At 41.8% G+C, this 18,203-nt stretch overlaps 1 protein-coding gene across 1 annotated transcript; it reads right to left on the bottom strand.

The window, feature by feature from the left end:
* Window positions 1–693: 693 nt before the first annotated feature.
* Window positions 694–18,135, bottom strand: LOC120051736 (aquaporin-9-like). Its single transcript, XM_038998621.1, has 6 exons — window positions 17,917–18,135; window positions 17,012–17,138; window positions 15,526–15,663; window positions 14,824–14,942; window positions 7,276–7,493; window positions 694–2,168 (listed from the first exon to the last, which is right to left on the bottom strand). Exons 1-6 carry the CDS (start codon window positions 18,016–18,018, stop codon window positions 1,958–1,960), a joined length of 915 nt encoding a protein of 304 aa, XP_038854549.1. The 5' UTR covers window positions 18,019–18,135; the 3' UTR covers window positions 694–1,957.
* Between the last annotated feature and the right edge of the window lie 68 nt (window positions 18,136–18,203).

Here is an 18,203-nt window from a genome sequence, read left to right as displayed (position 1 = left end):
AAAAGATGCTATCTAGACCCTGAAACGGTTCGTCGGCTGTCCCCATAGGACAACCCTTTGAAGAAGGCGTTTTGGTTCCAGGTAGAACCCTTTTGGGTTCCATGTAAAACCCTTTACATAGAGAGTTCTACATGGAACCCAAAAGAGTTCTAAATGGAACCAAAAAGGGTTCTACCTGGAACCAAAAAGGGTTGTCCTATGGGGACAGCCGAAGAACCCTTTTGGAACCCTTTTTTCTAAAAGTGAATAACTCCTGACTGTCCTCTGGAAGAACACTAGAGCCTCGTCCAGCCTGTGTAGTGCCTTGTACACCAGGCCCATGTTGAAATAGAGGTCTCCATTGGATCATTGTGGTTTATTCTGTCACATTACAGAACAGGAGCCTTTATGAGTCTGTCTGGTTATAAATGAATGGCCAAAAGTGATGGCATTATGCAACAGGTTTTCTACCAACAAACTTTATCAGTGTGTGTTTTGCGCCAAGCCTGGTTCCATATCTATTTAACTCCTATGGTTGTTGTCATGTAAAGGCTCAAAGGAGTTGTCGAGACAACACAAACAGATCTGGGACCAGGCTCTTTTGCTCCTCGGTGCCATGATAACAAGTTTTACTTAAAAAATACAAGACACCATTTATTTATTTAATTTTTTATTATGCATCCAAGTAATAATATTTGTTTACACAAACAGGAATACATTTGTCACATTGAAATAGTTTGGATACTATTTCCATGACAACAATACAAAATCAAAAACAGAAAAAGCACAACAATAAACAAACATAATAATTGAATATTATACAATGGCAACAAAACTTTTAACTGTCATACATGAATTCATGAATTGTAACAGTAGTTGTTGTTATATTTGTTATTTCTCATGGTTTCCTTAGATACGCACGTGGTCTCTTTCAGTGCACAGAGTATGAAGTGTATGGTCAAAAATTGCAATAAAAGCCTACATTAAAGCTATACCTTCTGAAATTACAACGCAGACATTGCTACAACAACAAAAACGTCATCAAATGGGTCTGGGTTAATTGTCTGCATGAACATCATTTACATAAACCTGACAGATGTGTAGTCCAAATGGAATCTCATTTACATAAAACTAGCAGAGGTGTAGTCCAAATGGAATCTCATTTACATAAAACTGACAGAGGTGTAGTCCAAATGGAATCGTAAAGGGCGAAATATTATATATACATAATATTACTTTTCCAGTGTTGCGGATTGCTACATATAAGCACATCATTATGAACTAACCATTCTGTATCTTTACCTATTTAAACAGTAGCAATAACCTGTTCTACAGGGTTTCTCCATGTAGACTGACTATTGGAGCGCCCATCAGCAGCGGGCTAAAAGGCCTTGTACTGTGATCAGTCGCTCGTAAGTAGCACACCAGTCTGGTTACTAAAGGCTGTGACATGTAACAACAGGCTATAAACCGTACTCTGATCGTTCACTCATACGTAGCATACCGGTCTGGTTACTAAAGGCTGTGACATGTAACAACAGGCTATAAACCGTACTCTGATCGTTCACTCATACGTAGCATACTGGTCTGGTTACTAAAGGCTATGACATGTAACAACAGGCTATAAACCGTACTCTGATCGTTCACTCATACGTAGCATACTGGTCTGGTTACTAAAGGCTATGACATGTAACAACAGGCTATAAACCGTACTCTGATCGTTCACTCATACGTAGCATACCGGTCTGGTTACTAAAGGCTATGACATGTAACAACAGGTTATAACTCTTCTACTCCCTCTACCACAGGATTTCACCATAGCACACTGAGAGAGCAAGCCTGTCCTGTCGTGTGTGTGTGTGTGTCTCCCAACATGACATTCCTCTCCTGATTGACTTTACAGTAACATTGATCTGAACCAGACAGACGGACGTTTTCTTTTATAGTCCTTGACAAGTGAATGAATCTCTCTGACTCTTTAACTCATGGTAATCATCTCATATTTGTCCTTAAGACTGCTGTCCTCCTCCAGATCCTCTTCCTCCTCTTCGTCCTCCTCCTCTTCCTCCTCGTGGGGTTTCTCAGGCTGTTTGTGATGCATCTCGATGAACAGGAAGTAGACCAGGGCCCCGACCACGCCCCCTATCATCGGCCCCGCCACCGGGACCCACCACCAGTAGTCTGACGTGCTGTGTATAGGTAGGCACACACACATATATACACACACATTACAAGAACACATAACACATGCAATAGATGAAGGTATAAGAACACATTATCCAGCTGTCCTTCTGGATAATGCCGTTACGCGTCTAGCCACACTTATAAATACTTTCTTAAGCCTTGTACAGTGCATTCGGAAAGTATTCAGACCCCTTGACTTTTTCCACATTTTGTTACGTTACAGCCTTACTCTAAAAATGGATTAAATAGTTTTTATCCCCCTCATCAATCTACACACAATACCCCATAGTGACAAAGCAAAAACAGTTTTTTTTATGTTTGCAAATGTATTACAAATAAAAAATATGAAATATGACATTTACATAAGTAGATTGAAGCACCTTTGGCAGTGATTACAGCCTCGAGTCTTTTTGGGTATGACGGTACAAGCTTGGCACACATGTATTTTGGGAGTTTCTCCCATTCTTCTCTGCAAATCCTCTGAAGCTTTGTCAGGTTGGATGGGGAGCATCACTGCACAGCTATTTTCAGGTCTCTCCAGAGATATCCGATCGTGTTCAAGTCCGGGCTTTCGCTGGGCCACTCGAGGATATTCAGAGACTTGTCCCGAAGCCACTCCTGCGTTGTCTTGGCTGTGTGCTTCGGGTCATTGTCCTGTTGGAAGGTGAACCTTCGCCCCAGTCTGAGGTCCTGAGCACTCTGGAGCAGGTTTTCATCAAGGATCTCTCTGTACTTTGCTCTGTTCTTCTTTCCCTCAACCCTGACTAGTCTCCCAGTCCCTGCCACTGAAAAACATCCCCACTGCATGATGCTGCCACCACCATGCTTCACCGTAGGGATGGTGCCAGGTTTCCTCCAGACGTGACACTTGGCATTCAGACCAAAGTGTTCAATCTTGGTTTCATCAGACCAGAGAATCTTGTTTCTCATGGTCTGAGAGTCCTTTAGGTGCCTTTGGCAAACTCCAAGCGGGCTGTCATGTGCCTTTTACTGAGGAGTGACTTCCATCTGGCTACTCGGCCATAAAGGCCTTATTGGTGGAGTGCTGCAGAGATGGTTGTTCTTCTGGAAGGTTCTCCCATCTCCACAGAGGAACTCTGGAAACTATTGTAGGTAATACTAAGTAGGGTCTGTAGAATGTACAGTCGGAAGTTTACATACACCTCAGCCAAATACATCTAAACTCAGTTTTTCACAATTCCTGAATGTGAAATGTCAGAATAATAGCTGAGAGAATGATTTATTTCAGCTTTTATTTCTTTCATCACATTCCCAGTGGGTCAGAAGTTTACATACACTCAATTAGTATTTGGTAGCATTGCCTTTAAATTGTTTAACTTGGGTCAAACGTTTCGGCTAGCCTTCCACAAGCTTCCCACAATAAGTTGGGTGAATTTTGGCCCATTCCTCCTGACAGAGCTGGTGTAACTGAGTCAGGTTTGTAGGCCTCCTTGCTCGCACACGCTTTTTCAGTTCTGCCCACAACTTTTTCTATAGGATTGAGGTCAGGGCTTTGTGATGGCCACTCCAATACCTTGACTTTGTTGTCCTTAAGCCATTTTGCCACAACTTTGGAAGTATGTTTGGTGTCATTGTCCATTTGGAAGACCCATTGGCAACCAAGATTTAACTTCCTGACTGATGTCTTGAGATGTTGCTTCAATATATCTACATAATTTTCCTCCCTCATGATGCCATCTATTTTGTGAAGTGCACCAGTCCCTCTCGCAGCATAGCACCCCCACAACATGATGCTGCCACCCCCGTGCTCCACGGTTGGGATGCTGTTCTTCGGCTTGCAAGGATCCCCCTTTTTCCTCCAAACATAACGATGGTCATTATGGCCAAACAGTTCTATTTTTGTTTCATCAGACCAGAGGACATTTCTCCAAAAAGTATGATCTTTGTTCCCGTGTGCAGTTGCAAACCATAGTCTGGCTTTTTATGGTGGTTTTGGAGCAGTGGCTTCTTCCTTGCTGAGTGGCCTTTCAGGTTATGTCGATATAGGACTTGTTTTACTGTGGATATAGATACTTTTGTACCTGTTTCCTCCAGCATCTTCACAAGGTCCTTTGCTGTTGTTCTGGGATTGATTTGCACTTTCGCACCAATGCACATTCATCTCCAGGAGACAGAACACGTCTCCTTCCTGAGCGGTATGACGGCTGCGTGGTCCTATGGTGTTTATACTTGCGTACTATTCTTTGTACAGATGAACGTGGTACCTTCAGGCGTTTGGAAGGATGAAACAGACCTGTGGAGGTCTACATTTTTTTGTCTGAGGTCTTGGTTGATTTCTTTTGATTTTCCCATGATGTCACGCTTAGAGGCACTGAGTTTGAAGGTAGGCCTTAAAATACATCCACAGGTACACCTCCAATTGACTCAATTAGCCTATCAGAAGCTTCTAAAGCCATGACATCATTTTCTGGAATTTTCCAAGCTGTTTAAGGGCACAGTCAACTTAGTGTATGTAAACTTCTGACCAACTGGAATTGTGAGATAGTGAAATGATCTGTCTGTAAACAATTGTTGGAAAAATGACATGTGTCATGCACAAAGTAGATGTCCTAACCGACTTGCCAAAACTATAGTTTGTTAACAAGAAATTTGTGGAGTGGTTGAAAAACGAGTTTTAATGACTCCAACCTAAGTGTATGTAAACTTCCGACTTCAACTGTATATACTTGGAAATGTATCAGTTGACCAATTCGGCACATTTGGGCAAACTCCTGGCAGACTTGATACAAAATATTGTGTGGTGACGTAATTATTCACTGGATCAGTCTGAAACTTTGCACACACCATGCTGCCATCTGTTGGCCAAAATCTAAATTACACTTCGACTCCTATCTGAATGTATGGCCTTTCTCTTGCATTTCAAAGATGATGAAAAATATATATATATATAAAAAATCATGTTTTTTTGTTTGTATTATCTTTTACCAGATCTAATGTGTTATATTCTCCTATATTAATTTCACATTTCCACAAACTTCAAAGTGTTTCCTTTCAAATAGTATTGTAATGAAACAGCAGGGAGCAGGTCTCGAACCCTCGACCTTCCAGCCCGAAGTCCGGCGCGCTATCGACTGTGCCGCAAAAGCATGCTCGTGCGGCAGAGTCGATTTCCGCGCTTATAAACCCAAGGTCGTTACACTACTCCCTCCTTTCAAAGAGCACATCCTCACGCTAGCTTGCGATTCTGCGTCTTACAGGAACGCGCTCACCGGCCAAGCACACGCACTGTCGTGGATGCAAGGTCCGATCACTTCTGACACCAATGTAATGAAACAGGCAGGGAGCAGGTCTCGAACCCTCGACCTTCTAGCCCGAAGTCCGGCGCGCTATCAACTGTGCCGCAAAAGCATGCTCGAACGGCAGAGTCGATATCCGCGCTTATAAACCCAGGGTCGTTACAGTATCAAGAATATACATAAATGTGTCCTTATTTCAGGTCCTGAGCTACAGACAGTTAGATTTGGGTATGTCATTTTTGGCGGAAATTGAAAAAAAAGGGTCCGATCCTTAATTTAAGAACGATGGAGGCCACTGTGTTGTTGTGGACCTTCAATGCTGCAGAAATGTTTTGGTACCCTTCCCCAGATTTGTGCCTCGACACAATCCTGTCTTGGAGCTCTATGGAAAATTCCTTCTACCTCATGGCTTGGTTTTTGCTCTGACATGCACTGTCAACTGTGAGACCTTATATAGACAGGTGTGTGTGCCTTTCCAAATCATGTCCAATCAATTGAATTTACCACAGATGGACTCCAATCAAGTTGTAGAAATATCTCAAGAATGATCAATGACAACAGGATGCAACAGAGCTAAATTTCGCGTCTCATAGCAACGGGTGTGAATACTTATGTAAATAAGGCATTTCTGTTTATTTTTAATACATTTGCAAACATTTCTAAAAACCTGTTTTCACTTCGTCATTATGGGGTATTGTGTGGAGATTGATGGTAAAAAAAATGCTGTAGCGTAATAAAATGTGGAAAAAGTCAAAGGGTCTGAATACTTTCCTAATGCAGTATAAGTGCGGCTCGATGCGGCCATCACAGAATTACCCAGAAGGACAACTGTTCGTTTTTTACAGCACCATTTATAATTTAAATCTCAGTCTACTTTCCAAGCTCCAAAGCTTTGAAAGTTCAATTCAATAGTAGGCAGGCAGTAACCCAACGGGGTAGCACAGAGCATGACAACAGATAATTAGCTAACATTGAATGCATGTGATGTGAGGTGTTGCTGTGCATGTGAGGTTATATAACACCAATCAACACAGGGTTGTTTTTTCACCTATCAATACCAGACAATCAAAGGACGATTTGATTAAAACGGTCAACTAATAATCAAGCTAGTTTTGGAATAGATCCAGTAAGTGGAACTAGAAGTTTGTGACACACTGGTCTAGTCTTTGATCGACATGAGTTACATGAACACTTCTATATGAGTTACCTGAACACTTCTATATGAGTTACCTGAACACTTCTATATGAGTTACCCGAACCCTTCTATATGAGTTACCCGAACCCTTCTATATGAGTTACCCGAACCCTTCTATATGAGTTACCCGAACCCTTCTATATGAGTTACCCGAACCCTTCTATATGAGTTACCCGAACACTTCTATATGAGTTACCCGAACACTTCTATATGAGTTACCCGAACACTTCTATATGAGTTACCCGAACACTTCTATATGAGTTACCCGAACACTTCTATATGAGTTACCCGAACACTTCGATATGAGTTACCTGAACACTTCTATATGAGTTACCCGAACACTTCTATATGAGTTACCCGAACACTTCTATATGAGTTACCCGAACACTTCTATATGAGTTACCCGAACACTTCTATATGAGTTACCTGAACACTTCTATATGAGTTACCTGAACACTTCGATATGAGTTACCTGAACACTTCTATATGAGTTACCTGAACACTTCTATATGAGTTACCTGAACCCTTCTACCTGAAGACTCCCCAGTCTGCTACTGCAGTGAAGTGCCGTGGCCCCGGGTGTCTGGCAGGGTTGAGGGGGTACTTACCTCTAATCTTAGCCGCATATATTATATTATACAGTATTATATTATGAGTTACCTGAACACCTCCCAGCCCCAGCCTGCTACAGCAGTAAAGAGCCGTGGCCCCAGGTCCCTGGCAGGGTTGAGGGGGTACCCACAGTTCAGCCCCATGGACACCCCGATAGCCATGATGATCAGGCCGATGCACAGTGGCTCCATGCCCCTAGGGGCGCCGATGTTCTTCCCATCGTTGATGGCCAGGATACACAACACCAGCATGCCTGTTCCCGCTGCCTGGAGAGTACAATCAAAGAATACAGTATGAAGATAGGCCCGAATCCCTGTTCACGCTTGTCGGCGATGTTGGCTAGCTAAGTGATCGGGGCTAACGGTCGTCTCACTGTGCATGTGAAGGCTGTCAAATTAAAGGCACTTCTTCGATAAAGTTGTTTTTGACTAAAATAAAAACGTATCAGTTTGTCACTCGCGAGGTTGGAGTAATAACATGTTCAATTACTGAAGACATCTTGAATCTTGGTTGTTCCTTTAGATTAAAAAAAAAAAAATCAACAATTAAGGAAGAGCTTTTCACTTCTCTCATTGACTTCTAAAACCCCGGCCGGGTCTGCTTGGTCTGTTTCGGAAAACACTCCCGGAAATCTCTCAATGTTGCGCATCTGGGTTTAGAATCTCTGTGGTAAGATGATTTCAAAAATAATTTTATTGTTGACAACAGCATTGGGTCAATTACATTTCAATTCAGTCAATTCAGGAAGGAAATGGACCCTGGTTGATCATTTAAATAAAAGGACATTCAGTAATACCTGGTGATATTTTCATTTATTTTAATATTCCAGCAGGTTACAAAGAAAATTGTTGAAATGTTATTCTTTATATTTGTTTGGAGAACATAATGTTATTCTTCATCCAGACTGCATCACATCCGGCTGTGATTGGGAGTCCCATAGGGTGGCGCACAATTGGCCCAGCGTCGTCCAGGTTTGGCCGAGGTAGGTCGTCATTGTAAATAATATATATTTTTTAACTGACTTGCCTAGTTAAATAAAAAATGTAAAAATTAAAATATATATTTGTTGGGAGACCGTAATGTTAATCTTTATATTTGTTGGGAGAACATTGGGAAAACATTTCCACTGCCCTGCCACAAAAGGACCAGCTGACATCATGTCAGTGATTCTCTCGTTAACACAGGTGTGAGTGTTGACGAGGACAAGGCTGGAAATCACTCTGTCATGCTGATTGAGTTCGAATAACAGACTGGAAGCTTCTAAAGGAGGGTGGTGCTTGGAATCATTGTTCTTCCTCTATCAAACATGGCTACCTGCAAGGAAACACGTGCCGTCATCATTGCTTTGCACAAAAAGGGCTTCACAGGCAAGGATATTGCTGCCAGTAAGATTGCACCTAAATCAACCATTTATCGGATCATCAAGAACTTCAAGGAGAGCGGTTCAATTGTTGTGAAGAAGGCTTCAGGGCGCCCAAGAAAGTCCAGCAAGCGCCAGGACTGTCTCCTAAAGTTGATTCAGCTGCGGGATCGGGGCACCACCAGTACAGAAGTGTGAGTGCATCTGCACGCACAGTGAGGCGAAGACTTTTGGAGGATGGCCTGGTGTCAAGAAGGGCAGCAAAGAAACCACTTATCTCCAGGAAAAACAACAGGGACAGACTGATATTCTGCAAAAGGTACAGGGATTGGACTGCTGAGGACTGTGTTAAAGTAATTTTCTCTGATGAATCCCCTTTCCGATTGTTTGGGGCATCCAGAAAAAAGCTTGTCCGGAGAAGACAAGGTGAACGCTACCATCAGTCCTGTGTCATGCCAACAGTAAAGCATCCTGAGACCATTCATGTGTGGGGTTGCTTCTCGGCCAAGGGAGTGGACTCACTCACAATTTTGCCTAAGAACACAGCCATGAATAAAGAATGGTACCAACACATCCTCCGAGAGCAACTTCTCCCAACCATCCAGGAACAGTTTGGTGACGAACAATGCCTTTTCCAGCATGATGGAGGACCTTGCCATAAGGCAAACGTGATAACTAAGTGGCTCGGGGAACAAAACATCGATATTTTGGGTCCATGGCCAGGAAACTCCCCAGAACTTGTGGTCAATCCTCAAGAGGCTGTGGTGGACAAACAAAACCCCACAAATTCTGACAAACTCCAAGCATCGATTATGCAAGAATGGGCTGCCATCAGTCAGGATGTGGCCCAGAAGTTAATTGACAGCCTGCCAGGGCGGATTGCAGAGGTCTTGAAAAAGAAGGGTCAACACTGCAAATATTGACTCTTTGCATCAACTTCATGTAATTGTCAATAAAAGCATTTGACACTTATGAAATGCTTATAATTATACTTCAGTATTCCATAGTAACATCTGACAAAAATATCTAAAGACACTGAAGCAGCAAACTTAGTGGAAATTAATATGTCATTCTCAAAACTTTTGGCCACGACTGTACACACAACACATCTTAATGACAAAGCAAAAACTGATTTTTAGATATTTTTGCAAATGTATTAAATATAAAAAACTAAAATATCACATTTACATAAGTATTCAGACCCTTTACTCAGTACTTTGTTGAAACACCTTTTGGCAGCGATTACAGCATCAAGTCTTCTTGGGTGTGAAGCTACAAGCTTGGCATACCTGTATTTGGCGAGTTTCTCCCATTCTTCTCTGCAGATCCTCTAAAGCTCTGTCAGGTTATTTTCATGTTTTTTTCAGGCTGTTTTCAGGTCTCTCCCAGAGATGTTCGATCGGGTTCAAGTCCGGGCTCTGGCTAGGCCAATCAAGGATATTCAGAGACTTGTCCCGAAGTCACTCCTGCATTGTCTTGGCTGTGTGCTTAGGGTCATTGTCCTGTTGGAAGGTGAACCTTCGCCCCAGTCTGAGGTCCTGAGCGCTCTGGAGCAGGTTTTCATCAAGGATCTCTCTGTACTTTGCTCCATTCATCTTTCCCTCAATCCTGACTAGTCTCCCAGTCCCTGCCACTGAAAAACATCCCCACAGCATGTTGCTGCCATCACTTTGCTTCACTGTAGGGATGGTGCCAGGTTTCCTCCAGACATGAACCTTGGCATTCAGGCCAAAGAGTTCAATCTTGGTTACATCAGATCAGATAATCTTGTTTCTCATATTCTGAGAGTTCTTTAGGTGCCTTTTTGGCAAACTCCAAGCAGGCTGTCATGTGCCTTTTACTGAGGAGTGGCTTCCGTCTGGCCACTCTTACCATAAAGGCCTGATTGGTGGAGTGCTGCAGAGATGGTTGTCCTTCTGGAAGGTTCTGCCATCTCCACAGAGGAACTCTGGTGCTCTGTCAGAGTGACCAGAGGGTTCTTGGTCACCTCCCTGACCAAGGCCCTTCTCCCCCGATTGCTCAGTTTGATCGGGCGACCAGCTCTAGGAAGAGTCTTGGTGGTTACAAACTTACTCTGTTTAAGAATAATGGAGGCCACTGTGATCTTGGGGACCTTAACATTTCTAAAAAAAAAAACATTTTAGAATAAGACTAACGTAACAAAATATAGAAAAAGTCAAGGGGTCTGAATACTTTCCGTTTGCACTGTATAGTATTTTTTGGTCCTAACTATTACAGATCATGGCCTTTTAAACCCACCCCTCACCTGCTTTCAGCACATCCCACCTATCTCTGTAAAGCTACTCTCAGCCCATTCCACCTATCATCGTAAAGCTACTCTCAGCCCATCCCACCTATCATCGTCAAGCTACTCTCAGCCCATTCCACCTATCATCGTAAAGCTACTCTCAGCCCATCCCACCTATCATCGTAAAGCTACTCTCAGCCCATCCCACCTATCATCGTAAAGCTACTCTCAGCCCCTCCCACCTATCATCGTAAAGCTACTCTCAGCCCCTCCCACCTATCATCGTAAAGCTACTCTCAGCCCATCCCACCTATCATCGTAAAGCTACTCTCAGCCCATCCCACCTATCATTGTAAAGCTACTCTCAGCCCATCCCGCCTATCATTGTAAAGCTACTCTCAGCCCATCCCGCCTATCATTGTAAAGCTACTCTCAGCCCATCCCGCCTATCATCGTAAAGCTACTCTCAGCCCATCCCGCCTATCATCGTAAAGCTACTCTCAGCCCATCCCACCTATCATCGTAAAGCTACTCTCAGCCCATCCCACCTGTCATCGTAAAGCTACTCTCAGTCCATCCCACCTGTCATCGTAAAGCTACTCTCAGTCCATCCCACCTATCTCCGTAAAGCTACTCTCAGCCCATCCCACCTGTCATCGTAAAGCTACTCTCAGCCCATCCCACCTGTCATCGTAAAGCTACTCTCAGCCCATCCCACCTATCATCGTAAAGCTACTCTCAGCCCATCCCACCTGTCATCTTAAACCAGACTTATGATCTCCATCTGCAATATATATTTTTAAACTGTGCTGTTTTACATAAATTTTGAACCTTTATAATCACATAGTATTTACAGATAGTAAAATATTAATCTTTAATATACAAACGGTGTGTATATTATTTTGTTGATTGATTGACTATGGGTTTCCAAATCTCAAATACAGTGCTATTTGTACGGTTCGTTTCATGTAATTGTATAGATTTTTCAGCCGCTCTTAAACCTGTGACCAGAAACAAGCTACATAGGGACAATACCAAAAGAAGTGATCTAATGATTCGGTCTCTTTGCATCAAAATATGCAGAGCTGGGATAAATAAATAAAATTAAAATAAATGGTTGCATGCCCCATATACAGGACCTAACATTCTGTAGGTGGCAAAAATTTTACATTATCATTTAAATTGAGTGTTGCTTTGTGTATCCGTTCTTAAACGATGTACCATGAAAACGGAACATCGAAAATCTCTTCCCACCTATTTTGCAACCTGTATGGCGCCGCTGTCAACATTTTGGTTCTCAAAAGAAGCTGGTACACAGAGACTTCAGAAAGTATTCATAACCTCTTGACTTATTCCACATTTTGTTGTGTTACAGCCTGAATTCAAAATTTATTAAATATATTTATTTTTTTCACCCATCTACACACAATACCCCATCCCATAATGATAAAGTGAAAACATGTTTTTAGAAATGTTTTTACATTTATTGAAAATTAAATACAGAAATATCTCATTTACATAAGTATTTACTTCCCTGAGTCTCAGTACATGTTTGAATCAGCTTTGCACACGTGGATTGTACAATATTTGCGCATTAAACAATACTTCAAGCTCTATCAAGTTAGTTGTTAGGCTTCCTTCAAGTTAGGCTTCCTTCATTTAACTCTGTCATTTAGGTTAGTATTGTGGAGTAATTACAAAGGTGTTGATTGATCCTCAGTTTTCTCCTATCGCAGCCATTCGTACTAGTCTACTGGAGAACCAGTTCGTATTTAAATATAAACATTTGTATGACTGAAGCTTTTAGTGGGAAACTAATTTTCATTATATAAACATGCACGTTTAATTTAGTCTGGTTGGCATTCCAAATCAAGTTAAATATTTTTTGCTCATATAATTTAAAAAAAAGCACCATAAAGAAATAAGTAAACTGTGATATGACTGAAAAGTTAATCAGTGTGATTTTCCATAAAATACAGGTATTTTCCCTCTCCATGGTTGCAAGATCTTGTTTATTTTTTCGCTAACTTTCTATTGAAATTTGTTGTAGTGAGTTAATTTATATATTTCGGGATATGAATGCCAAGTATGTCTTCTTCACCGTCAGACCATTTTATCGATAAACTACAGGGTGATGTAAAAGTTGTGTATTTTAATGATGCCATAAGTAATATGGTACACTTATCATAATTAGGTTTTAGTCCAGAGAGGTTAGAGAAATATTCCAGATTCTCAATAAGATTGTGCATCCAGTGCAGGGATCCCGATTCCAGATTTAAGAGAGAACTTGAGTCACTGGCATAGATTGACACTTTTGTTTTTAAGCCCTGGATTTTTAACCCCTTGATATTATTGTTGGTTCTGATACCTAACATTTTGATGGCCAGAGCCAATAGATACTGAGACAATGTACAACCTTGTTTTTGTCCTTTTGACAGTTCAATACTTTCTGAGACGTAGCCATTATTTACTATTTTACACCTAGAGTTACTATACATAACTTTAACCCATTGTATAAGAGATTCTCCAAAATAAAAATATATCAATTCTAGTTGTACTTTATCAAAGGCCTTTTCAAAGTCAGCTATGAATACCAGGCCTGATTTCCCAAATGTTTCATAGTGTTCTATTGTTTCAAGTACTTGTCTTATATTATCTCCAATGTATCGTCCATGTAAACAACCTGTTTGATTAGGATGAATAATATCCGACAATACCTTTTTAATTCTATGCGCCCTGCATTTTGTTAACATTTTTGCATCACAACACTGAAGTGTAAGGGGCCTCCAATCTTTTTAATAATGGACTGGATCTTTATATTTCCCACTGTGATCCTGTTTCAGTAATAATGAAATCAGACCTTCTTGTTGAGTGTCTGATAATCTACCATTTTATATGAGTGGTTAAAACACGTAAATAGTGGATCTTTGAGTACACCAACAAAACGTTTATTATAACTCGAGCTCTGGAGTTTTTCCAGACTGTTCCTCCTCTGTAATTTGGACTTCATATGAGTCTTTCTGTATTAGCTGTTAATTTCACATTATTATTAGGGGAAAAAGTCATTGTAAGTAACATCCTTCAGTGGTGATGTTATTCTTTATATTTGTTGGGAGAATAATGTTATTCTTTATATTTGTTGGGAGAACGTAATGTCTAAGACAGGATGCAACACCATCGTGATTGTTACTGTGTTGTGTCTGTGTTGATGTTAAAGTGTTTTAAGTAGGTAAGTGTGAACATCAGAACAAGGGTCATTGGCCCCAAAACCCAGCTAACGAGGGGATGTGATGTGTAGGAAAGTGGGACAATCAATTTGCATTAGCAACATGTCCCAGAGATCTGGGGATGTAAAGGTTTAATGGCCTAACTCTGACAAAACATTGTGTAACTACTGGTAACTAGAGCAGGCTGGAGTACCAGAGGGGTTGTCTCTCTCTCAACCCCTTGATTTTGTCTCGCCTGGTTTGCCTAGGTGGTGTTCATTAAGGCGCGCAACGGACATTTTTTGCAACAAAAAACTAAAATGTGTAGGTAGTAGGTAGGTAGTCCCTCAGAGAATTTTCATCTTTGTGGTGCCTAATGAACATAATGCTGGTCGCTCCCCCTGGTCGCCCTCCCTGGTCTCTCTCTCCCTCCCTGGTCTCTCTCTCCCACCCTGGTCTCTCTCTCCCACCCTGGTCTCTCTCTCTCCCCTTGGTCACCCTCCCTGGTCTCTCTCCCTCCCTCCCCTGGTCTCTCTCTCCCCCCCTGATCTCTCTCTCTCTCCCCCTGATCTCTCTCTCCCTCCCCGGTCTCTCTCTCCCTCCCCGGTCTCTCTCTCCCCCTGGTCTCTCTCTCCCCCTGGTCTCTCTACCCCCTGGTCTCTCTACCCCCTGGTCTCTCTCATCGTGACCCTTGACCTTGTCTCACCTGATCTATGAGGCCATCTACGATGGTCAGAGACCTGGCACAGTAGGATGCAACACACACACGCACACACTCTTACCTGGTCTATGAGTCCTCCGAGGATGGTTAGGGACCTGGCAGGGTAAGAGGCAAAGATGTGACCGGTGGCGTTAATACCAGTCACTGATAAAATCCCATTGGTGAAGTCCATGAACGCATCTACATGGATGACAATGTCACAGTTAGAAAACAAAACTTAGCCATTCAGAAGATGAAAAGATAACAGCACATATTGATAAGACGATGGACGTTTGCTTCAAAAATTGATCTTCTATTGCACCTTGGTTAGAAAGCGAGATAGCGACAGCTTCTGTACTTCCAGAGCACATGACAACAGTTCATAACAACAGTTCATAACAGAAGTTCATAACAGAAGTTCATAACATTGGTTGTTCATAACAAACATGTAAAATATGTTTGTTTGGCAGGAAATATGAGTTAAGCCAGTTGACCTGATTTGTTACAATACGTCCCAAGGCTTTTAAACATGTGCAATCTGTTGGAACAGTTCCATGGGCATTTGGTCATCAACAACTCTGCAGCAACAGATCACCGTGGTGATAGCAGAATGCAGAAATGTATTGTTTGTTGTATCACAGTAAGCTTTTATTAAATAATCGCATTTGGGAGCAGAAAAACAGTGAGCAGACATTCCCTTTTTCTATTGGCTTATTCTACTGTCCAACTCCTGTTATTACTTTCGACGTGCGTAACAGAATGCAGACATGACCACACTACTCACCATAATACAGCCCAAAGACTGCAGCAGCTCCAGCGAAAGCACCAAGGAACTGAGCAATGACATAGACGGGGAACTTATAGAACTTGAGTTTTCCCAGGATCACCATGGCCAAGGAGACAGCAGGGTTCACATGGGCTCCTGGGAGAGAAGAGAGAGCCAGGCTCTATCTCAATGATTCTTCCTTGTGATTCCTCCCCATCCTATCTCCTTGCCTCCTTCTCAACCATATTGAAGAAGGTCAAAAAGGTACTTCCCCCTCAAGATCTTCTTCTCCAATAAGTTTTGAGAAGGAAGCCGAGGAGAAATGACGGAAAGACGAATTGAGAATGAGCCAGTGAAAGAGGAGAGAGGTTGGGGAGGTTGGAAAGATAGCCGTCTACACTATTAGATGAAGAGACATATTACAGATATATGCTCTCACTATAACGTAATTCCAGCGGCTGAAATTACTGCTAAGTGACATATATTAAGACCAGCTATACTCCCGGTCTCTTTTCACAATATTTAAAATGCATGAGCATGATCTTAAACCTGCATGATGTTACTGTTGTTGTTGGTACGCAATTAATCTCATTTTCAATCCCTCTCTGTGAACTATTTGCTGTATTCACGATCAGCCTTGCAGTGTGTTGGAGCTGAGATAGATGTCTGTCATAGAGAGGCCACTGCCTAAGATCAATGGAGTTTGTAGGACATTTACTGCCCGAGGTTATGAATGGCCTGGATGGGGCTGGAACAAAGCAGGGCTATGGGTGAGAAATCAATCGCTAGTTCAGATGTATTAACTGTGAACTGGAGCTGGCACGTTCTGCATCGGTCTAGAACGTGAGCTGACAACATGACTGTTGACAGGGTGCAGGGGGGTTATGTTGTCAGATGAACTAAATTACTCTAAAGGAAATGCCTCGTGTTACAATGTTATCATCAAACAATTCAAATGTCTTAACGTTTCACTTCAGTAAGCCTCCAGTCAGAGTGTGTGTGTGTGTGTGTGTGTGTGTGTGTGTGTGTGTGTGTGTGTGTGTGTGTGTGTGTGTGTGTGTGTGTGTGTGTGTGTGTGTGTGTGTGTGTGTGTGTGTGTACACAGTAGGTTCCAGGAACTTTAAAAAAAACTATTGGTTTAATTGAGATGGCATCCCTCATTGATTGAACTGAATTCCAATATCTAATTTGAAAAGGCATTGATCCCTGCAAACTCCAATTAATAACAAACCACCATTCATTACATAATAGTACAAATGCATTGTGAATCTTTGTTTTTGTCTGTACCTCATTCAGCCATGTATTGGGTTGGCTGATAATTTCACTGGGAGGTAGACATCTTTGATACAGCTTTACTGCAACATTAAACTCCGGCAAAATGGCAGAGAGAGTTTGTCACATTAAAAATGCACCGTTGCTTCAGAACAGGCTTCTTTTTTTTTTAAGTATATTTTTAAACGCACTTAATTGTAGTGTGATTATTATAATGTGATATGATAATTACCTGACACTCCTCCGGCCACGTACACTGCCATCATCAGTCCTACAGAGAAGCCTATATGGATGGTGAGAGTCTCCCCCATGGCATTACGACTCAGGACCGTCTGAGCAACAGACCCAACGCCAAACAACTAACACAGGAGATGAGGAGAGGGAAGAAGAGAGGGAGAGGGAAGAAGAGAGGGAAGAGAGGGAGAGGGAAGGAGAGTTAGTCCGGGTCTAGCCAAGCAAATAGTATTGTACTGAATGGGATTAATGTCTATCAGTTACATTTAGTTTGTAAGAATTTTAATTAATTCTGATTACACTTTACTCACTTTACTAATTTTTACTAACCCTAATCCAATCATAATCCTAACCCTAATCCAATCATAATCCTAACCCTAATCCAATCATAATCCTAACCCTAATCCAATCATAATCCTAACCCTAATCCAATCATAATCCTAACCCTAATCCAATCATAATCCTAACCCTAATCCAATCATAATCCTAACCCTAATTTAATGATAATCCTAACACTAATTTAATTCTAACCCTAACCTAATTGGGGTGGCAGGTAGCCTAGAGGTTAGAGTGTTGGGCCAGTAACCGAAAGGCTGCTAAATCGAATCCCCAAACTGACAAAATCTGTCGTTCTGCTCCTGAACAGGGCAGGCCGTCATTGTAAATAAGGATTTGTTCTTAACTGACTTGCCTAGTTAAATAAAAAATAATACTAATCTAAACCTAATTTGATCAGAATCCTACCCTTAATTGAATCATAATCCTAATGTAATCATGTGAAATAGCATACATTTTTTTATGTAATTGCTCAATAAGATAACTGGTATTGAGAGGTTACAAATTGCCCTTGTAAGGCAATTTCTCACCAAAACACATATTGAATATGAAACCAGCAGTACTTACAACCAAGATAAAAGTCCCCAGAAACTCAGCCAGGAACTCCTTGAGTATCCCATGTTTTAGAGCATAGCGTTGCCTCATAGTTCTCCTGTGTTTCATCTCCATGTATCACCGTGCCAACGCGCTGTCAAAACTGACAGTTGTCCAACAGTCTCAGTGTCTCTAGAGCATCGCTAGATTCCCACCATCTCCAGACACTCCCACGTCCACTACCCCTACCAGACACTCCCACGTCCACTACCCCTACTAGACACTCCCACATCCTCTACCCCTACCAGACACTCCCACGT

The sequence above is a fragment of the Salvelinus namaycush genome, chromosome 8 (assembly GCF_016432855.1).
Source record: "Salvelinus namaycush isolate Seneca chromosome 8, SaNama_1.0, whole genome shotgun sequence".
NCBI classification, from domain to species: domain Eukaryota; kingdom Metazoa; phylum Chordata; class Actinopteri; order Salmoniformes; family Salmonidae; genus Salvelinus; species Salvelinus namaycush.
Note: the sequence above shows the minus strand (reverse complement) of the source record. Positions and strands in the feature narration are given on the sequence as shown.